At 45.3% G+C, this 23,220-nt stretch overlaps 1 protein-coding gene across 3 annotated transcripts in view; it reads left to right on the forward strand.

The window, feature by feature from the left end:
• Nucleotides 1-23,220, forward strand: part of GMPR (guanosine monophosphate reductase) — a 74,952-nt gene that overhangs the window by 24,732 nt on the left and 27,000 nt on the right. Inside the window, exons 2-6 of one of the 3 annotated variants that reach the window (XM_073810388.1) lie at nt 8,234-8,292; nt 8,841-8,937; nt 16,626-16,745; nt 18,943-19,026; nt 22,074-22,247. In XM_073810388.1, coding sequence (XP_073666489.1) covers nt 8,914-8,937; nt 16,626-16,745; nt 18,943-19,026; nt 22,074-22,247 — 402 coding nt within the window. In that variant the 5' untranslated portion in view covers nt 8,234-8,292; nt 8,841-8,913. Of the gene's footprint in view, nt 1-8,233; nt 8,938-9,365; nt 10,076-16,625; nt 16,746-18,942; nt 19,027-22,073; nt 22,248-23,220 lie in introns of those variants that run through there. The other 2 variants (XM_073810389.1, XM_019944964.3) reach the window with 2 other exon arrangements.

Here is a 23,220-nt window from a genome sequence, read left to right on the forward strand (position 1 = left end):
GTCTGGACACCAAGGGGGGAAAGCTGTGGGGGGTGGGGATGGTGGTGTGCTGAATTGGGAGATTGGGATTGAAATGTATACACTGACGTGTATAAAATTGATGACTAATAAGAACCTGCTTTATAAAAAAATAAATAAAATTAAATTTAAAAATTAAAAAAAAAAGTAGAATAGGTGATTTTCTCCTTTCATCAAAGCTAGCAAGAACACTAAATAATGTTTTAAAATGAGAAGAGTCTGGGTATAGCATGGAACACAACATTGAAGAAAATTGAGCTAATGGAATAATCCAGTCTTCCTGCACCTCAGCCGAATGTTATCACCAAGGGACTTAACAGCACCTTTTATTTGAAGATTCTAAAATATTTGACGTAGTGTACCAAACACGTGTCACATACTTCAGACCTTTGTCATTCTGTTTGCTCTCTCTCCAAGGCATGGTTCTGCCTAAAATAGCTCTCTGGTGCTCCTGGGTTCTGTTACAAACCCCAGAGACACATTCTAGAAGTAGAAATCAAATTAGATCGCTTTTTTGTTTAAAGTCTTGGAGGCATTGGAGAACGGTGCTCTACGAATCCAGTGAATCAATAGGTATGCAATGAGATTGTCATCATCATCACAAATGCATAGTTAATGAGGACAGAGGCCACAGGGGGAAAAAGTTGGACACTTTGATTTAGGCTCAACCTCCTATAGTAATGGTCAATGAGAAAAAGAAAAGCATGTCTCATATGAGAAGATCCTAAGGTCTGTAACGCTTAAAATTCTCAAACCAAATGTCATGCAAAAAGGTTATTGATTCACTAGTTGGCTTTTGTATCACACAAACCTCAGTGAAATGCTCAAGGTGATGGAGCACAGTAATCCTAACCAGCTGAGTAATAACAATAAAAGGCAGGGGGTATGTTTATTATACAGCAATAATTAACATGTGTGAAGTCATTCCGAAGTTACAAATAAATGTCTGCAGAGGTCAGGCAAGCAAAATAAATATGTAAATCAGGCTGGGGGTAATATGGTGGGAACTGGTGGGATCTGCCCTGAACTGGAAAATATATCATCTGCTAATAGCATGCACTTGCAATTACAAAAAAGAAAGGGGAAAAAAAGCAAAACAAAAACACTGTGCTAGTTAAACCAGACAGGTCAGGTTTAGGTGAGAAAGCAAGTTTGCAAGCCCTGTAAATAGCGCTGGCTCTTTCTTAGTCACTAGTACCTACCCTGGTCCCTGGATGAAATCTTGGAGGACAGGTTGATAATTTGTCCCATTTATGGAAACAGCTTAGTGACTCAAGAAATATTTGAGTTATATAATAGGACCTTTTACCTACAGAATTGCTTTCCCTGTGTTATGCTGTGGGTTTACCTACACAGACAAATGTCATAAGAAAAAACTCATGTGAAATTCCTCATGTTTCCATCCACAATGTTCTCTTAACAAAGACCCATGAGAGAAATGCCTTTTAAATCTCACTTCAGGGACAGGAAGAGTCCAGGACTTTGTTTTCATATTTATGGCCACTGAATTGTGTAGCCACACTTCATTCTTTTTTTATTAATTTTTATGGGAGTATAGTTGCTTTACAACGTTGTGTTAGTTTCTGCTGTACAGCAAAGTGAATCAGCTATATGTGTACATACATCCCCTCTTTTTTGGATTTCCTTCCCATTTAGGTCACCACAGAGCATTGAGTAGAGTTCCCTGTGCTATACAGTAGGTTCTCATTAGTTATCTATTTTATACATAGCACATTTCATTCTTCTCCCACTATTTTGGTCCTAGAATTCTGAATGTCATATTTGGAGGTCTTTTTTTTTTTTTTCATCTTTATTGGAGTATAATTGCTTTACAATGTTGTGTTAGTTTCTGCTGTACAACAAAGTGAATCAGCTATATCTATATGTATATCCCCATATCCCCTCCCTCTTGAGCCTCCCTCCCACCCTCCCTATCCCACCCCTCTAGGTCGTCACAATGCATCGAGCTGATCTCCCTGTACTATGCAGCCGCTTCCCGCTAGCCATCCATTTTACATTTGGTAGTGTATATATGTCAATGCCACTCTCTCACTTCATCCCAGCTTCCCTTTCCCCCACTGTGTCCTCAAGTTTGTTCTCTACGTCTGAGTCTTTATTCCTGCCCTGCCACTAGGTTCATCAGTACCATTTTTTTAGATTACATATATGTGCTTAGCATATGGTATTTGTTTTTCTCTTTCTGACTGACTTCACTCTGCATGACAGACTCTAGGTCCATCCACCTCATTACAAATAACTCAATTTCATTCCTTTTTATGGCTGAGTAATGTTCCATCGTATATATGAGCCACATCTTCTTTATCCATTCATCTGTAGATGGACACTTAGATTGCTTCCATGTCCTGGCTATTGTAAATAGTGCTGTACTGAACATTTTGGTACATGACTCCTTTTGAATTATGGTTTTCTCAGGGTATATGCCCAGTAGTGGGGTTGCTCGGTCATATGGTAGTTCTATTTTTAGTTTTTTAAGGAACCGCCATACTGTTCTCCATAGTGGCTCTATCAATATACATTCCCACCAGCAGTGCAAAAGGGTTCCCTTTTCTCCACACCCTCTCCAGCATTTATTGTTTGTAGATTTTTTGATGATGGCCATTCTGACAGGTGTGAGGTGATACCTCATTGTGGTTTTGATTTGCATTTCCCTAATGATTAGTGACGTTGGGCATATTTTCATGTGTTTGTTGGCCATCTGTATGTCTATTTTGGAGAAATGTCTATTTAAGTCTTCCACCCATTTTTGGATGGGGTTGTTTGTTTTTTTTTGATATTGAGCTGCATGAGTTGCTTGTATATTTTGAGATTAATTCTTTGTCAGTTGCTTCATTTGCAAATATTTTCTCCCATTCTGAGGGTTGCCTTTTTGTCTGGTTTATGGTTTCCTTTGCTGTGCAAAAGTTTTTAAGTTTCATTAGGTCCCATTTTTTTTATTTTTGTTTTTATTTCCATTACTCTAGGAGGTTGACCAAAATCTGGAGGTCTTTTTTAGCTTTAGCAACATGTGATGCATTTGTCTGTGATCATTTTACCTCTGGCTTCTATTATTCTCCTCATATGATTTTCCTTTCTCCTTAATTCCATGATCTATATATCCTTTTGTGCAGACTTTTTTTTTTTTTTTGGTGTGCTATTTCAAATCCATTGAGAATAGAGTATACATTAACTGAGTTCAAATGGGAACTTGGAAAACCTACATAGACCATTTCTCAGTAAATGGTTATAGGATTAGGACCATGTTCTTGTATACCCCCAAATGATATCGCTTTAGAAGAACTGAATTAAGGTGGAATATGGTGTGGGGAGGTGAGGCAGGGATGAAATGTATTATATCAAGAAGATACTTTAAAAAAATACACATGATTTACTTCATTTATTTTTTTCATGACATTTTTTACTGTAGTAAAATACACATAACAAAATTTACCACTTTAACCATTTTAAAATATACAATTCGGCAACATTATGAACATTTACAATGTCATACAACCATCACTTCTTTCCATCTCCAGGAAATTTTCATCACCCCAGTCAGAAACTCTGTACCCATCAAACACTAACTCCCCAGTCTCCCTTCCTCTCAGCCCCTAGTAACCTCTCTTCTACTTTCAGTGTCTATGAATTTGCCTGTTCTAGTTTCCTCATGTAAGTGGAATCTTACAATATTTGTCCTTTTGTGACTGGGCTGATTTCACTTAGCATAATGTATTTGAGGTTCATTTATGTTAAAGAACGTACCAGAATTTACTTCCTTTTTAAAGGCTGGATACTATTTCATTGCATGAATATACCACATTTTGTTTATCCATTTATCTGTCCATGGACATGTGAAGTGTTTCCATCTTTTGACTACTGTGAATAATGCTACTATGAACATTGATGTTCAAGTGTCTGAGTCCCTACTTTCAGTGCTTTGGGGTATATACTCAGATCATACAGTAATTCTGTGTTTAGCTTTTTGAGGAACTGCCCAACTATCTTCCACACACTGTACCATTCCCACCAGCAAGACATGTGTTCCAATTTCTCTACCTCTTCTCCAGCATTTTCCATTTTTAAAATAATAGCCATCCTCATAGGTATGAAGTAATGTCTCCAAGATATATTTTAATTAGAGGAGTCTCTCTATCCAATTTGACATAGACTTTTGTTTTTCTTTGGGAGGCACTATAGGTAAGAGGGCTTGCCTGGAGGAAGTCTGTAGTCAGGCAGATCCTAGTTTGAACAGCTCTGTTTCACTTTGTTTCTTTATCTGTTAAATGGGAATAAAAATAGGCTGTACTTCATAGCTGTGTTTTGGTAATCAAAGGAGACAATGCACCTCAAGGGTTTAGTGTAGGCGCAAGTAGAGAGTAATGACTCAAGAAATGGAAAGGACCAGTAGCCATGCTTTACCAAATGTGACTTGCCTTCAAACTTGTGTCTGACAAATGACTCAGCTGGTCCAGTCACTGTTAATCCATAAACCTTAGTGATTAAGTGACTGTTGTCAAGTTCTATTTGCTGGTTAATGATGGATTAGGTCGTACAGATCAACCCTCCCTCTAAAAATAATGAAAAATACTGGACTTAAAATAACAACAACCTGAAGCTTGTTCAACATCGTAGAACTGAACGCACTTGGAAGCTCATGGGCCAGTTTTTGCCCAAAAGTCAGTACCTGGAGAGGTAAACACATTAATTGAGCATCAGCCTCTCGTGTTCCCTGGGAGCATCTGCTGACACCACTCACCTCTACTTCAATTCAGCATCTGACCCATGCAAGGAAGAGGGTCTGTTAGAAGACCCTGCCCACACTAAGTGGGGACCCCAGAGGACTAAATCTTCAGGGTTAGCACGAGGAAGATCTACACTCAAGTCCCAACCTCTCCCCACTTCTCAGCTGAGTGCAAAGAGGGCTGTTTGACTATTGAGCAGAATAGTCAAAAAAAGGAAAGAGGGGGAGATGCTTGAGAAGTTGTAGCCTCAATGCAGTACTACCTCCATTAAAGGAAGTACAGTTAGATTTACAACTGACTTCTTTACAGCAATAGTGGAGACCAAAAGCATTGGAGAAAGATTTTCAGTGTGCTGACAAAAATGACTACCAACCTAGAATTCTATACCTGGGGAAAATATTATTCAAAAATGAGGACAAAATAAAGACATGTTCACATAAATAAAAACTGAGAGTTTGTCACAAGCAAAACCTCACTAAAAAATTTTCTAAAGAATATTCTTCAGAATAAGAGATCCATCCCACCTAGCAGGACTGAGTTGCAAGAAGGATAAAGTGGTAACATATAGGTAAAAGTAATTAGATGGTGATTTAAAAACAACAAAAGCAGCAGCAGCAGCAATGATATTATCTAATGATCTATTGGGGTAAAAATAAATAAATGACAGAGAGACTCAAAATACCATACAAAAATAGCATGTAAGTCAGGAATGGGATGAATGGACTTAAAGTGTTCTCAGATCCTTATATTATTGGGGGACAGGGGTAAAGATTTTGATAATTTAAAATTAAGTTTATTAACGAACTTAATAAGCTAAACACACATGTTATAATTTCTAGGAACTGAATAAAAAATAGAAACAGAATATAACTTTCATATTAGTAGAGGAGGGAAAAAGCAAATGATAAAAAATTATCAGTCATGAATGCTAAAATTAATAGAAGAAACTTCAGTGAGAAATAGGATAGTTGTACAGCCTCAAAATATCTCCCCAAATTTATTTACTCGGTGGTATTTATTGCTCGGTGGTATTAACATATATCAGCAAATTCTTTGACACTCTTCTCTCCAAGAGGTGGAGCTAAATCCCCTCCACTTGAGTGTGGGCTGGCTTAGTAACTTGCTTCTAGTGAATAGAGCATGGACAGGGCAAAATGGTCACTTTACAGTGGAGAAACCTGGCGGACACACCTCACCCAAGTCATCAAGGTTCACATCGCCAGTAATAAGTCACATTAATATTATGAACCCCTGATATGATACAATGAGAAGAGTGCTTCACCTCTGTGGCATCCCCCTCCCCCTACACCCACCCCCCCATAACCCAAGTCTTACATTAAGAAAACATCAGGCAAATCCAAATTGCGGGACAAAATACACGACCAACTCTCTTCAAAAGTGTCAAGGTCATGAATGATAAGGAAAGTCTGAGAAACTGTCACAGATTGGAAGAGACTAAGGATGCTCTTGGTGCTGACTACTAAATGAAACGCTGTTTGAAATCCTGATTTGAATCCTGGAACAGAAAAAAAAAAAATAGTAGAAAAACTGGTGTGACAGACAGGTCCTAGGGTTGCCTCCACGATCCCCACCTCCTGGAGCTCATGCCCTTTTATAATTCCCTCCTGTTGAGTGTGGGTGGGACCTATGACTTGCTTCTACGCAACAGAATATGGCAAAGTGATGCAACATTACTCTGGTGATTACATTTTGTTAAACAGGACTCCATCTTGCTAGCAAACTCAGATTCTCTCTATTGCCAGCTCTGAAGAAGCATGCTTTCAGGAAATATGTGGACATGTTGGAGAATCCCATATGGCAAGGATCTGTAAGTAGCCTCTAGGAGCGGAGAGAGGCCTCTAGCAAGAATCTGAAATCCTCAGTTCTGCAGCTGCAGGAAATGTATTCTCACAACAATCTGAGAGAGCTTGAAAGCGGGTCTTTCCCCAGTTGAGGTTCTGATGAGATCACAGTTCCAGCTAACACCTGCATTGCAGTCTGATAAAACCTTGAAGCAAAGAACCCGAGTATGCCAGGCCCAAACTTCTGACCTATAGAAACTGTGTTTTTAAGACTGCTAATTTTTTTGTAATTTGTTACATAGCAATAGAAATGAATACGACTGCTAAAATCCAAAAAAAAAAAAAAAAGTTACACTTTTAAAACCCCAAATTCTTTAAGTTTTCAAATTTAGGTTCCTAATCATCTTATTCTAAGTTTAGCAAATTTTACCATAAAGAAGCCTTTGAAAATGTTTAGTCCTGTTCATAAATGTAATTAAATTTCTATAAACATGTTACACTGCATATTTAAGTTTAATATATTCATTTTCCGTTTAGTGCTTCAATTGTTTGACTTAAGTAAAATCTTCCCATGTGTTTAAATAACTCATAAATCTAATAAGTTTAAATTATAAATAGGTTGAGCCTCATGTTCTTGTGACTATTTCAACACTGCATACAGACTAGGTAAGATTGTAACTTAAATTAACAAATTGTAGGAGAGAAAAAATAATTTCCCCTCTACCCTTCTAAGTTCTTAGCTGAGACCCCTGGAACATGATTTTGTGCCTGGGAAGAGGGCAGGTATGATGGAACATTCCAGAAGGAAAGGAAATGAAATGTGCAAAGTGAGCTTCTGTCTCTATCCTAATAGAAAGGGAGTGGGCAGGAAACCAAGAGGAGAAGTACCATCCCGGTAAACGAGCAATGTCACCCTAAGGAGACTTTTCCTTTAAGACAGGGCAGCAGACCAGTACCGGTCTGTGGCCTGTTAGGAACCGGGCCGCACAGCAGGAGGTGAGCGGTGGGCAAGAGAGCGATGCTTCATCTGCCGCTTCACATTGCTTCCCATCACTCACTTTACTGCCTGAACCATCCCCCCCTCCACCTATGTCCATGGAAAAATTGTTTTCCATGAAACCAGTCCCTGGTGCCAAAAAGGTTGGGGGCCGCTGCTTTAAGACATCGTAGGTAATAACGACTATAAAGCCCACATTCACCCCTGTAACTTTAACCCTAGGTAGATGCTTAATAAGGTTAGTTTCTTTTCCCTCTTGGGACGATCATTTTTAAATAACCATACCATAGAATAATTATATTTTACTTTTATTCATTTATTTATTTTTTTGCGGTATGCGGGCCTCTCATTGTTGTGGCCTCTCCCGCTGCGGAGCACAGGCCCCGGACACGCAGGCTCAGCGACCATGGCTCACGGGCCCAGCCGCTCCGTGGCATGTAGGGATCCTCCCCGACCAGGGCACGAACCCATGTACCCTGCACAGGCAGGGCAACTCTCAACCACTGCGCCACCAGGGAAGCCCTTTATTTTGTTAATTAGGAACTTAAGATCAGAATTAAGCTCCCTTTCACTACTTTGAAAATAAGCGGCCCAGCTGGCGGCCTCACAACGATCCAATAAGGGTCATAAATATTTCGTAGGCTCAACTAATTGTGGCAACTTTCATTCTCTCCCAGATAACCTTCGTTTCCTTCAATGAACTTCAAGAACTTCCTGTGGGACAAAGATGATGAGAGCAAGTGGGATGGCTAAGAATTTTATCATTTGCAGAATTTGTGTTAAATGAATATTTTGATGTGTCTTTATGGTCAGCTGTACCAAATATGAGTTCATTGAGAACAGGTCGAGCCTACAGACAACTGAAGAAAATGAAAGGTGGTCCCTGCCTTGTGCAGGTTGCAATCTAGTTTGAGGATATAAAGCATAAAGTCCATAATGTTACGTGTGACCTCAAATAAATAGCTACCATTTATTGAGTAACTATGGGAGACACACACAATTTAATTCTCCAAAAACCTGGGAGAGGTTAGCATTAAACGTTTTTCTTCACCTTTTGACTTATGAGAAAACTGAGGTTTAGAGAAATTGACTCTCCCAAGGTCATCCAGCTATAAAGTGGTGGGGTCAGGTTTTGAACCCAGGCAGAGAGGTCCCAGGACAAAAGCAGCTTTAGTTAACGTTGTAGTAAGTTTTAAGGACTGAGGGATTTATATTTAACTTTACTGAGACCTTGGCCAAATTATTTCCTTTATACGGTCCTAATTTGCCTTATCTGCAAACCAGCTCCTTCATTTGGGTTGTTGTGGAGTGAACGAACAGGTGCAGGCCAAGCACTGAAGCATGTTCCTAATGCATAATGACGGCTCCGTGTGGTCAACAAGTGAGTTAAAAGTAAACTGACGGGCTTCCCTGGTGGCGCAGTGGTTGAGAGTCCGCCTGCCGATGCAGGGGACACGGGTTCGTGCCCCGGTCCGGGAAGATCCCACATGCCGCGGAGCAGCTGGGCCCGTGAGCCATGGCCGCTGAGCCTGTGCGTCCGGAGCCTGTGCTCCGCAATCGGAGAGGCCACAAGGGTGAGAGGCCCGCGTACTGCAAAAAAAAAAAGTAAACTGACATCACCCATAACTCTCAGAGGGACTCAGGTCCCTCGAATCCCAGAATCTGCGCTGACTACAGCCATCACACTTTTATGCAAAGCAACCAACCCCTGAAATCCAAAGGGAATTCAAAAATTGCCTCAACAAGCCCACTGCTGCTAAATACATTCACCTGCCCAGTCTCTTTTCCTAATTCGATCCAACTTCCCAGGGATTTCTTAGTTTTTGGCACGTGAGAGGTGTGACTCAGCACCCGATGGGCGCACGGGGCTTGAAATTAGAGAAAGGAGAAGGGAAGCCTTTCAAGGGGAGGACGTTTCCTCGGGTAAGGCGGTCATATGCCCAGTCTCCCTATAGGGGACGTCGGTGACAGTCAAGACGGTGTGCATTCCCTCTCCTCCCCAATCCCCGCCACTTCGGTCATCGCGATGAGCAAGGCCGTCAACAGGGGCGGGAGGTGGTTAAAAATGTCACACAAGCGGGTTTCTTAGCATGCGTCTGGTCTGTCCCCAACTCGTCGGTCCTCCCCCTCCCCCGTCCCCAGGGCCCCGGCCGCGGGGGGTGGGGCAGGCGGCGGGGCGGGGGAGCGGGGCCGGGGCGGAGCCCCCAGGGCGCGGGGCGGGCCGATCCCGGCTGCAGGTGTCCGCAGGCCTTAAGGGCGCGGCGTGCGCGCCCGGCCGAGCACCCGCCGCAGCACAGCAAGCCACGCGTTCCTGCCGCCCCGCCCCCTTTCCCCACTCCCCCGCAAGCCCCGGCTGCTCCCGCCCCCCACCCCGTGCCGCAGGGAGGAGCTGCGGGCTCCCGCCGCGCCGGCCCGAGCGCGCCGCCGGCGCCATGCCCCGCATAGATGCCGACCTCAAGCTGGATTTCAAGGATGTCCTGCTCCGACCCAAGCGAAGCAGCCTCAAGAGCCGAGCCGAGGTGGGATCTTTTGCCCGGGTGGCGCGGGGGAGGTGGGTGCAAGGCGCTGGGATGTGCCAGCCTTGCCAGCTTTTCTGTGGGACGCTGACCCCCTTTGCCCTCCTCACCACTGTAGAAGGGGGAAGGGCAGCTGGTTCCCTGCCGTGACTGGAGGTGTCTTTAAGGGGTCCGACAACGGCCTAAAATTCTAAATCCGTCCGGTCGGGTGGACGAGGGGAGGCACGCAATAGAACTAGACCCCAGAGGAGCGAAGACCAAGGGGCCAAGTGACTTAGAGAGGATGGCGGGGGGGTGGTACACAGAGCAGAGACGAAGTATAAAGGGAGAGGAGATTTCAGGGCAGTGTCTCTCAGTGCGGGGAACTCTGGCTGCTTTAGTAACAGGTCCAGCAACGGAATTTTTTTAAAACGTCTGCAAAACGGGGAAACGCCGGGGCAAAAGTTCAGGGTTTACTTTCTGCGTTTCAGTGGATTTCTGGGAGTGGGGCTGCAGACCTGTGCCTGATGGTACCCACTTACCGGACCGCTTCAGTCCAGCCCAGCGTTTGGGAAGCTGGGAGCACTGAGGTGCGGGAGTAGGGGTGGAGGCGTTATTGCTGGTCCTGCCTTAATGAGAGCGAAACTTGAGGAACAGGTGGAGACCAGACTGGACATAGCCAGGGAGGGGGGCAGGAGGAAGGTCAAGCTGTGAAGGATAAACTAGTTGCACACAAAGGCAAGAGTCCCCCGGAGTCGTGTATCCCGGTGACCGTGGCTTTGCGTGGCGGGCCGAGAGCTGGAGCCGAAGGGGAGGAGACTGCTGGGTCTGGAAGCGGGGGCTGGAGAAGTAAACAGCAGGAGACCGAGCCAGCCTACTGCTCCATCCGTCCCGCTCCCCGGACCATAAATAAATCCCCTTGCGAGGCCCCGGGCTGCCTGCCAGTGCCCCCGCCTGACTCCTAACTGCAGTGCCTGGTGCCGCCAGCTGAGGGCTTGTTTGAATTAAGGAAGCCTGCTGCTGCTTTAGCCAATGACCAGGCCCTCCCAACTCACCTCGAGCGGGAGGATCAGCAGCTGGAGCCGGGACTGGAAGAGGCGAGGAATGATTAACCCTTATCCCCCAGGATTGCTCAACTCAGTTCTTGTCCCCTATTGTGTCCTCCCGGGTGCTAAAGAGCGGGGGCAGACACTTAGAAGAACAATAAACAGCTGCGATCGCAGGCCTTGGTCTCCTGAAGTCTAAGCAGTAGCTGGTACCTGAGTCCAGGCCAAGATGAGATGTGGGGATTCTGGGCAGACTAGTAATTTGTTGGCCTCAATCGTCTGAATATTCACAATTCACTTAGTAGAGAGAAACTTACTTTAAGAAAAGTTATATGTTCAAAACAAGGATATATTATGTGTATTTTCTGAAGCAGGAAACCTCTTGTGAAGGTGAAACTCAGGATTATGTAATAAAACGAATTACTGTTTCCCAGGGAATCGTGTGACGTTGTCGTGCATCATTTGGTTTCATGATTTGGGCTGATTGAAAGTGTTAATGTCCCAGCTTCCCATGACACCTTGCAGTCTACGTGTACACATAGCAGTGAGGTCTCTGTGTCCTTGAGAAGTGTTTTCATATTTCCACGTTTGCCAGGTCCCTGCCTGGAAACCTGAGTTCACTGGCGTTGCCTTTCCATTTGGTTCCCGTCATGGTTTAGCTGCCTGCTGGCCACCCGGTATCACCTGGCTGCCTGCTTCAGTGATGTCCAGGGATCTAGGTGGACCTCTAATCCCCTCTCAAGGTTTTCTCAGTTTGCTTGTGGATGCCTGAAATTTCTTGTAAGCAGATGAAAACTTTGCATTGTACGACCAGATAGAATCCTAAATGTATGCCTCCAGGCAGAAGGATACCTGAGTGTAAATTTGAAACTAAATGGTAAATGACCGGACTTTGAGCCTAACCAGAGAGCAGATCTGAGTGGTACCAGGAGAGAAAACACTGGAGCCAGGAGAGTAAAGCATACCCTGTGGAAGCAGAGTCTGGCTGGGAAGGGAGAGTTATGACAACTGACAAGATTTATCACTGCAGCAGTTTTGCTAAGAGCTGGGCCTGCTGCTGTGAGCAGGAAATGGAGAGAAAGGCAGAGTGCCCTTCACTCGGAGGTTTCGTGCTTCTGCAAGGGGATTTCCACAAGTGTCACATAAAATGAATTTGAGGTCAACTCCCAGAGGCAAAGGCTGCAGGTGGAGATGGCCCAGGTTGCCTTCCTGTGGTTGTAACAGATCGGCAGTCATCCTCACTGCCCATCCATTGCCCATGCTCATGTCTTCACAAGGCTTTGGGCCACAAGAATAAAGGGCCACAGGGCTGTGTGGGAGCATTTGGGTAATCTTTTCAGAGGAAGTGACCTGGTTGTCCATTGGGCAAGAACTTTGTCTTTCTTTGACACACTGGGGAGGTGACATCGTCCCTTGACTCCCTGAGCATTTTCTTCCTTGGGACCCATTTCTTATTCCAGTGTCCCACCCTAGTCCTTAAGCTAGGAAGATTTTTTTTAAAAAACCGCAAACTTAACACAACCATAACTTTGGAAGTCAGACAGTGGAGGAATTTGCACTGGTAAATTGGCCACTTACTTGTCCTGGGACAGAAAAGACATGACCTGACGAGCTATCAGTCTCCTTAAGACTCCTTAGTCGTTTTTTCACCAGTAGTCCAGTGACAAGTGGACCGGTTCTGGTGAGTTCTGGTCCAGCTTCAGTGGACAGCAGGCTGGCCCGAGGGGAATGAGAGCATGGCAGAGTAGAGAGACTATCGGCTGGGAGAAAGAAGGCCCGGGTTCTTCCAAGCTCTGAGCTAGTTATTTTATTACCGGGGCTCTGTATTAGATTCCTGGGGCTGCCGTAACAAAGTACTGCAGACTGAGTGACTTACACAACAGAAATGTACTGTCTCGCAGTTCCTTCTGAGGGCTGTGAGGGAGAAGAATCTTCCAAGCCTCTCTCCTGCCTTCGGGGTGTTTACACATAACCTTGGTGTTCCTTGGCTTGTAGACGCATCATTCTGATGTCTGTCTTCCTCTTGAATCAGCATTCTCCCTTTCTGTGTGTCTCTGTCCAAATTTCCCCTTTTTGTAAGCACACCAGTTCATACTGGAATGGGGCCCACCCTAACGACCTCGTCTTACCTTGATTATCCACAAAGACCCTATCTCCAAGTAAGGTCACGTGCCCAGGTACTGATGGTTGGTATTTCAGTACCTTTCTGGGGAGACGGTTCAAACCATACCAGCTTCTGTAAATTTTGCCCTGTGACGTTGGAGGGTGTGATGAGGCTTGCTCTTAATGCATCAGAATCACCTGGGGAGACACTCCAAAATGCACGTGGTCTCCAACACAAAGATTCTGATTTATTAAGTTTGGGGTGGCCTGAGCATGTGTATTTGGGGAGTCACCCCACCGTGATTCTGGTGTGCACACAGACTGGCCACCGGAGCCTTTGCATTTGTGGAACCCCGTGGCTCTCTGGTACTGTGTGTGGCTGTGTGCGCATCTCTGAATCCTGACACCTGACGGTGAAACTTCCAGGGGACCGAGCATGTTCAGAGGGCCGGGTTGGGGCCTACCATGCATTGCCCTGAAAGGCTGGGGGCCAAGACAATCTCATCCTTAGCCCTCAGCCAGACATTAATTTATTCCACCCTTTTTGAGCCACTGGGACCACAGAGATGAAAGGCATTGCCCCTACGCTTCGACTTACAGTCTACAGGTGAGACAGATAATGAATAATCTAATAAGAGAATTGCTTTAATCACACCAGCCATAGATTTAGGGAAAAGAGGCCCCTGCCCCGGGCTCCACTTCTGCTCCCCCGTCCCCTCCTCACTGGGCAGGGCTGAGGGCTGGGCCTTTCCCTCTAGGCCATGCTCCAGATACTCAGGATCCTGGATTTCCTGCCCACATGATTTCGAGCTGATTCCAAGGCCTGCACGGGGGGCCTCTTCCCCAGGTGTGTTTCCCAAGGGCCAGCCTTGCGGCCGATATGCTCGCCTCTAACCTCAGAGTGGCCAGGTGACCGCTGTTTGCGGGAATGGACGTGTGTCCATGGAGCTTAGTGTGCAGACTGGGGTGTCCATGTGGGCCCAGAAGGATGTGCGTGGGAAGAGACAGGGGCCAGGGCTGGCTCCCGTGGCACCATGTTCTGGTGCTTTCCAGGTCATTAATGAAATTGTGTTGTAAAGGTAGGATAGAACAAAATTTGTGTAGCAGCTTCTTACACGTTGCTCATAACGTTGAGATGTTTAGAAACGTGGCAGGTGGGCCTCTATTTGTATTTTGGGGCCCCCAAATGTTGGGCTGCAGGACTATGACGAAGGTATGTTTAAAGAACAGCAGAAACATGCATTATTGAGGCCGGAGAGGGGTGGCTTATTACTTTCTGTGCCCTTTCAAACCAGGCTTAGCAGAGAGAGTGTTTGGAGGTGCTATATTTGGTGCGTGGACCAGCTGTGGCAGGTTAAGTGCCAAGTTTTGTTTCTGGTGGCTAGAATATTTAAAATATTTCTCTCCGTGAACAACTGGTCATCTCGGGGGTGTGTGTGTGTCTGTGTCCTTCCGTCTGCGTGGATAAAGTCGGGGAAGATATTTTATTTCTCGTTCCTAGAATTAAGGATCGCATAGGCTCCGCCGTATGCAGGAGAGTAGAAGTGAGGGGAAGAGTTCATTGCCAAGGCTGACCTTTTCCATGGAGAACTGTTTTGCAGCGCCAAGAAAAACCCACTGTGAGCTCAGCTGGGTGCAGAGCGTGGCAGCCTTCCTCACGTTTCTTGGAAGGAGTATAAGTAATTTGAGACCAAGGCATTCCGATTGTTTTAAGCCTGCAAAGCCAAAATGTCCACGCCATTAGCAGTCCAGAAGGGTGCAACTAATAGATCCCCTCAGTTACCTTTCAGGATGCAGATCGAACTTGCTTCACTGCAGTAGAACCAAGGATGGTAATGAAGGAAGTGGGGAAAGGGATGAGCTGCCTTCCACAAGTGCTCCGGCAGTGACAGCATCTCATCTCCCCTCGCTGATTGCTGTTTAAGGCCAGCGCCGCCATGTTTATGACCTTGTTAGCCCAGGAAGCCTTCTGTGGTGGGGGAGCGCGAGGTGTGAAAAGGACCTGAGGTGCCCCCTGGTGTTCTGACATGTTGATGGCAAGGTGAAAGTTACCTCCAACGAAAAAATAGAAGAAGCCTCTAGATAAATACTGGTAGGAAATGATTACCGCTGCTGTCCTCAGTCAGCCAGGATTAATGTAGGTCCAAATTCTTGCAGAAGCTTAAGATTTTCACCTGTGTTTGTCCTGCCAGTTCTCCTTGGGAAAGTGCCCCTTTCCAGGAGGGGCTGTATCCCTCAGGGTCCTGCTGAGGAAACGAACATTGCTGAATATTTAAAACAGGAAATTTAATCCAAGGCATTGTGACACAGCTGAGACACCGGATGGAATACCGAGGGACCCCAGAGATTGGCAGCAGACAACCCACTCCCAAAGGGGAGGTTCCCAAGGCCTGGGATCACTCTGAGTTGGGACCAAGGCCATGCAGGCCAAGGCAGAGGGGGTCTGGGAGAACTGCTCTGGCTACACCCAGGGCCACCTCCCCCACTGTCTTCCCATGTCCCACCAGTGACCCCATTGCCCAAACTCAGCCAGAAACCAGCCTGGGAAGTTGAGCCTGCCGGGGGGTGGGGTGGGGGGCTTGGGATAAGAGCAGAGCAGGGGAAGGATGAGCCACTGCATCTGTGCGCACACAGGCCCGGGATCTGCCCTGGGTGGAAGAAGCGATTTCGATCCTGCTAGCTCCTGGCCAGCGCCTGGCCCTACCCACTGCTTTTGCTGAGCCCGCCTTCCTGGCCTAGCTCTCGTTCTGGATTCCCTGTCGCTTGAGTTGGTCATAAATATGCTGAGGTTGGAGTTATGGTAGAATTGGAGCTGTTCGCAAGTCAAAGGAACGAGTGGTTATGTGCACAGACATGGCTGCAGCGTCCTTCCTCCTGGCTCTTTGAAAGATGCTGATAGTTACAAAATAGCTGAGAAGGTTGAAGGGCTAAGGGAGTTACGGGTTGCAGCTGACTGCAGGGTGAATTTGGATTGCCTGGTTCTCTCGGAAGGTGAGAATTAAAGGGAGGGCCTTGGTTGGCAGAGAAGAGTGGAGTGGATTTTCCCAGAAGGGGAGCTGTTCCTCCAGTGCTGGGAAGGGGGTAAAGGTGACTTGTATGTGGGTGCTTCGGGCTATTATGAACCGGGCTGGGGCCAGAGGTGGCAGGGGGGTGGGAGGGGCTGTTGAAGCGGGGAGCACGCAGTGCCTTGTACTGGTGCTTGAGGGTTGTAAGGACCCCAGCTCAGTTTTTGCACCTGGATGACAACCCAGGCCTCCCTTTCCTCAGGGACTCACCTGTCTTTGGAACCCCTGGCCCAACCCCTAAGAGAATCCAGGGACCGAGGGACCTACAGTTCCTTTGTGTCCTTTCCACTTGCTCCAAACTCTAGAAGGACTACCCAAATCACATAACGAGCCAAGGACTTCTTTTCCCTTTTGCAACAGGTGGATCTCGAGCGAAGCTTCACATTTCGGAACTCGAAGCAGACCTACTCGGGGATTCCCATCATTGTGGCCAACATGGACACCGTGGGGACGTTTGAGATGGCAGTGGTGATGTCACAGGTAGGACGGCGGGCTTTTTGCCTCTGAGAAGCACACTGGACAGGTGGTCAGTAGCCCACCCTGGACTTGCTCAGACACAGGGAAGAGGAGAAAAGTGAGACACTTCAGGTCATTCGCTGCGGCCGAACTATTTGGTTCTGAGTCTGAGTGTTGCTACAGGCACTTCGTTTTCTCTCTTCCATCAGAAGGTGGATGGAGTCTGGACTTTGCCTTCAGGGAGATGGTCTAGACCTGCATCCATTTTCTTTCTTGAAAATGCTCGTGATCCTTTTGGAAATTAGAGACACAAAAAGAAGTTGGACATTGTGCCATATTATACAGTTGGATGAGTGTTGTATTAATAGAAGAGTGACGGCACCTTTAAAATGAAGACAACCTCTTCGTCTGTTCTGTAGCATTTATTACATCATTATGGAGAAAACTTAGGTGCCCAGCACTGATTGTAATGTGTATGATGCGGTCACAGCTCATACAGGTGGGTTCCTTATACAGATGAGGAAATCGAGGCAGAGAAGGAGAGGAGAGGTCACTTGGCTCAAGGCATTTAGGCAGGTAGTCACTGAGCCAAGATTTCAAACCCAGACTGACTCCAGAATAAGGGATTTGTCTCCCAACTTACACCGACAGATACTAGTACAAGCTCAGGGTCCCTTGAACCAGCTGCTGTCTCGTTGCCTGTAAAGGGAGTAGCTAGCGCCCTAGCTTTAGAAAAATAAAAACAGTTATTTGTGGGCAAAATCTTCATCTCACACATCTGTGTCTGCATTTGTGTCCAAGGTTCGGTGCATTTATTCATCATAGATGTGAAATGTCTGCTTCTGATGCACAGAGTATGTGCATCTATTTCCGTAGCTAATGCCTGCCAAGTGAAAAGATAAATCCAATTAGTTGAAAGAGCTTCTTGCTGTGGACAGCATGTCTAACCTCAGGAGGTGCTGGGATTCATTATTAGCCCGTGATTAGAAGGGAGATTTTCAAACAAATTATGAAGTCACAAAATGGAGTGGGGGGTGGTCTGTCTGAGTCCAGGATCAGTTGCCTCGTCTGTCCGCCCTTAGCCCCCAGTGAGCTTTGGGCCAGAGGCTAATAAATTAATTGCAAAAGGAATTTGTATTTTTTGCTCCCTGTCTTCTCCTCCCTCTGCTGTGATCAGCCGTTGCTACTAATGAATTACGTGTTTGCATAAAAATGCATGGAATCGGGGCAATAAGTAGCCCTGATGAATTCACATATCAGATTAGTAGTCCGTGAAGAACGGAGAACTTGCTGTGCTCTTCCCATTTGCACAGGAAAGACTCCCCACGAATGACAGTATGCACTGAAATAGCTAATCATGTGCGGGTCCTACGAATCTTCCATTTCTAAGATCCACTGAGTTAGTGTCTTGCATTAATAAAGTCGTAGAATTTTAGGAGCGGGGACTGAGAGAAGTTAGGAGCGAGGCCCTGATACAGGAGGAGGAGCCTGGGTTCCGCATTCAGATTTGAGTTTGATTCTGGCCTTCGCCCCTTTTTGGCCAAGCGATTGTTAAATTTCTTAAACTTAAGTTTCTTAAGCCCCACCTCTGCCCACGAAACTACTATTGCTATACAAAGTCCTGAGGAGCACATGAAATAATGTATGCGAAGCGCTTGCACAAAGTAGGTGTTCAGTAAACACTTGCCGGGTTGATAGTCATAGATTTAGGATTATGATTTATGTACTTCCCTCCCTCAAGAATACCAACTGCCTGATGGGTTTAGCTTTTAGCAGGAGATGTTTAGATTGTGAACCCAAAGAAAAGCTTTCAGGTAGAAGTTGAGCTTCTTTGGGGTTGACTAAGCATAACTTTGCCCTCAGGCTGCCCTGCTGATGGGCAGGGGACCAGCGCTCTGTGCTGCTCTCGGCCTCAGTCAAGTGTGGGCTGCCCAGGGCTCTGAGAATTCTCCCTATTCCACCCCCCTGCCTCCTGGCATTGCCTCCTAAATCTTGAATGCTGTGTTGTCTGATCAGATTAGAGTGGAAAACACGGTTCTGTGATTTCCCTAGTTACACTTTCATCTGTTCGGGCCTCCTAGGAGCATATTCAAAGCAAATTAAGCCTGAAGGCCTGGAACACCGGATGCGTTTGTATTGGTGGATCACCCTCGCCATATGGAGGAAGGGGGAGTGGAACTCCCTTGACTTCTCGTCCTAATGGTGCTGTTTTATTTCCTAGCACTCCATGCTTACAGCAATTCACAAGCATTACACCCTGGATGACTGGAAGCTCTTTGCCGCTAATCACCCAGAATGTCTGCAGGTATGACTCCACCCTGGTTATAAATTACATTTGTTGCAGGGGGAAGAAAATCTTTTTTTTTTTCCATTTTTGTTTATTTTATTTTTTTAACATCTTTATTGGAGTATAATTGCTTTACAATGGTGTGTTAGTTTCTGCTTTATAACAAAGTGATTCAGCTATACGTATACGTATATCCCCATATCTCCTCCCTCTTGCGTCTCCCTCCCACCTTCCCTATCCCACCCCTCTAGGTGGTCACAAAGCACCGAGCTGATCTCCCTGTGCTATGTGGCCACTAGCTATCTATTTGACATTTGGTAGTGTATATATGTCCATGCTACTCGGAAGAAAATCTTTAGGGTTGTCAAAAGGATTTGAATTGGCAGCAGATAGACACACAGAGTCCTAAGGAGAAACTGGGGGAAGGCAATAGTGGTCCCCCAGCCGTTGATCATTGCCAAGAATTTGCCAAGGAAGCCTGTACTGTATTCTTTTTTTAAAAACATTAGGATTTACCTGCAAGGAATATCTTTTTTCCCTTGAGAAGTGAAGTGTTCTATCATGAGAACTTGCAGAGGACCTGGCAGTGTTTCCTTCCGGGGAACCGGTCCGTTTTAAACGTGCCTTTTGACCAGAAAAGATACCTAATTATAGCAAGTTGTTATAATTGGAGCTGAATATAATGGAGCGGAATAAACAGCATGCCCTCCAGGATGGCTTTAATCAAAAAGACAGATAATAAAAAGTGTTGGCGTGGATGTGGAGAAATTGGAGTCCTCCTACATTGCTGGTGGGAATGTAAAATGGTGCAGCTGCTGTGGAAGACAGTTTGGCAGTTCCGCAGAAGGTTCAACTTAAGAGTTCCCATATTACTTAGCAATTCTGTTCCTAGTATAGACCCAACAGATACAGAACTATATGTTCACACAAAACCTTGTACACAAATGTTCACAGTAGCATCATTCATGATAGCCAAAAGGTGGAAACAACCCAAATGTTCATCAACTGATGAATGAATAAACGAAATCTGGTATATCCATACAATGGAATATTCATCAGTGAAAGGGAATGAGATATTGATTCATGCTACAACATGGATGAATCTTAAACATTTTACCAAGTGACAAAGCCAGACACAGAAGGCTGTGTACCTGATTGTGTTTACGTGAAATGTCCAGAATAAGCAAACCTGTAGAGACAGAGACAGAAAGTAGACTAGTGGTTGCCTAAGGCTGTGGGATGAGAGGTTTGAGGGTGAGGGCTAAAGGGTGTGGGAATTTCTTTCTGGGGTGATGAAATGCTCTAAAATTGATTGTGGTGACGGTTGCACAACTCCAAAAATACTAAAACCATTGAACTGTGCACTTTCAAAGGTGAATTGTTTTTGACTATATCTCAGTAACACTGTTACTGAAAAAAAAAAAAAAAAGCAGTTTGAAAATAACAGAAGTCCCGGTAGAACACACCAGACTTTGATCCTGGCACACGTCAGTGGTTCTACGTCAATGCCACAGAGGAGTCTCTGCATTTAGATGCTTTTCTACATGGTGAGATCATCTGTGATTGGAGAATGACTTCATATTGTACTACTTTTGAAGTTACACTGGCTCCTTTTTTTTCTTTTCTGTGCCTTGACTATGTGTGGATTTTGATTGAGAAGGTGGTTTCAGAGATAAAATAGTTCTGGCTCACTAGTGGGTCCTTCCTTTTTGCCATATTTTATTCTAATGGATTATCTCTGTTTCACCTTCTTCCCCTCTTCTCTGGATGAAGTTTGGGGAGCATGAGTTTCCAGCAGTGCATGATTCATCAGAACCTTGGCTTTTTCATTACCAAGTGTCCTCATTTCACTTACTGCTCCACTCCCACCAAATTAGAGCTCATTAAAAAGGGAACATGGTACAAACTCAGTGGCACAGAGGGAAACTAACCAATCTTGAGTTTCACCTGCTAAACTTTAACAGAAATGAAGGAGAAAATAAAATTGGTAGCAGAACTCGGAGGGAAAGAACGTGTGGATTTGGGGCACAGGTCAGACCGTAAACAGGAGGAGTGAAAATTGGAGTGAATATGTATCACATTACCAGTCCGCTTACATTCAGTATCTGAGTTGTAGCTACACTGTTGTGATTTGGAGGGAATAACAAAGGATTTTCAGATATGTCCCTCGTCTGTGGCTTATAGTTTAGAGATATGAGTTAGAATATAAACATTATATAAATTAATAAAATATAAATATCTTATGAAAGGTGAGATGCCGACTCTGGCCACAATCCCATGGGTTAGTTTTGTTGAGGCATAAATTACTAAAATCCAAAGAGCAGATTTTGAGCGGAGCAGCGGGGTGGGTTGGAGAGCGCCAGTGCTGAGGAGCTTGGGGGAGAGGGTGTCACGGAGGAGACTGTGCTGGCTTCAGGTGTAAGCACGTCCCAGTGCAGATGGGGAGGATCCTTTCGGGGCTCATTCATTCTCGCACTTTGGGACATTTTGCCTCTAGAATGGAGACGCTAAGACTGGCAGCAACCCGTGCAGGTTACGATTTGCATGTTGTGATAATGTTGCATCGGGCGTGAAAAGGAAAACAGGAAGGGGTTTTATCAGAGGGGTTTTAGACATCTTTCCCTCCTTCCTGCCGCCTAAGCGAGATGCTCAGGGTGATGGCCACGGCTTTGGCACGAGGAACCTGAGCCAGACCAGCCACCCTGGCTCTCTCTACCTCTCCTCTCCTCCTGGAGGAGAATTTGCACCAGCAGCTCCACGGTTCCGAGTTCCACGTGGAGAGCTTGAGGAAGTGAAACAAGAGCCAGGCACGAGATTGTGTGGCTGAGGTCCAGGGCTCAGGATATGTGCAGTTTAATGGTGGGACAGACGGCGGAGTCAGTTCAGGTAACTGAAGAAGTGAATCTCCTTTACCTCTGCTGCTGCATGTTTCTTGAGCCGGTCCACTGTGTGTCTGTCTGATCAGGGTGAACCTCGGAGGGTCACGGTGCTGTGCCCAGAACAGGTGCATGGATGGAGGCAGGGTTACTGTTCGTGTCTTACGCCTCTTGGTTTGTTTGGTACAGCATGTAGCCGTGAGTTCGGGCAGTGGGAAGAATGATCTGGAAAAGATGAGCAGCATCCTGGAAGCCGTGCCGCAGGTCAAGTTTATTTGCCTGGATGTGGCCAATGGATACTCGGAGCATTTTGTGGAATTCGTGAAGCTTGTCCGGGCCAGATTTCCAGAACACACCATTATGGTAGGTATGGTGGGACGACCTCCTCTGGATGGGGAAGCAGAGAAGACGTGTGTGGGGTGCCCAGGGAGCTGTGTTCTCTTCGTAGCTTTTGCTGCCTTCTTCTTAGCAGACTAGTTGAGAATCAGCAGGAAAAGGAGAGGCAGCAGCTATGAAGATCTGAAAACTGGCTCTGCTCTAAAAATATACATATAAAATCCAGATCAATGCCATAAGGTCTTCGTCTCTGCTAAATATCCAGTGTTTCTTACCATGTGAGACCGTTAAACCAAGGTCTGTGTCACTGCTTAACAAAGGGTATATTTTTAAAAATGAAAACATAACTGGCTTTCTGTTGAACATATTTATGTCATCTCTGCCCCAGTCTCCTCGCCAGTAGAAAACTCTGCTGTAAGAGTTGAAATCCACAATGTGAACGCTTCAGAATAGTCAACAATTATTTGCAAATCAGTTGGTGTCTTGTTTTATCTAACATCTTTATGTTTGACTTTTCCTGCCTTTTGGGGGGTATTTTCCTAATTTTTAACACCTTCGCTAGTTGGAATGTGTATATCTCTTATTGCTGGGAAACATAGATTTACAGAAAAATGAACTAGAAGCTTCAGGGTTAAATTTGGGCTTTTGGAAAATCTATATTGTAATTGTGTGTCTTTACTAGTCTTAATTAACATAGCAATTATTGATTGACCCCTAGATAATTTACCTAACTCTCCTTCTACAAATTTTTTTGAACCCAGTTTTCTCTTTCTTTTCTTTTTTTAAATTTGTTTTATTGAAGTATAGTTGATTTACAAAGTATTAATTTCTGCTCTACAGCAAAGGGATTCAGTTATATATACATATATTCTTTTTCATATTTTCCATTATGGTTTACCACAGGATATTGGGTATAGTTCCCCGTGCCATACAGTAGGATCTTGTTGTTAATCCATTCTGTGTATAAAGTTTGCATCTGCTAATCCCAAACTCCCAGTCC

This window comes from Tursiops truncatus, chromosome 10 (assembly GCF_011762595.2).
Source record: "Tursiops truncatus isolate mTurTru1 chromosome 10, mTurTru1.mat.Y, whole genome shotgun sequence".
In the NCBI taxonomy this organism is placed as follows: Eukaryota; Metazoa; Chordata; class Mammalia; order Artiodactyla; family Delphinidae; genus Tursiops; species Tursiops truncatus.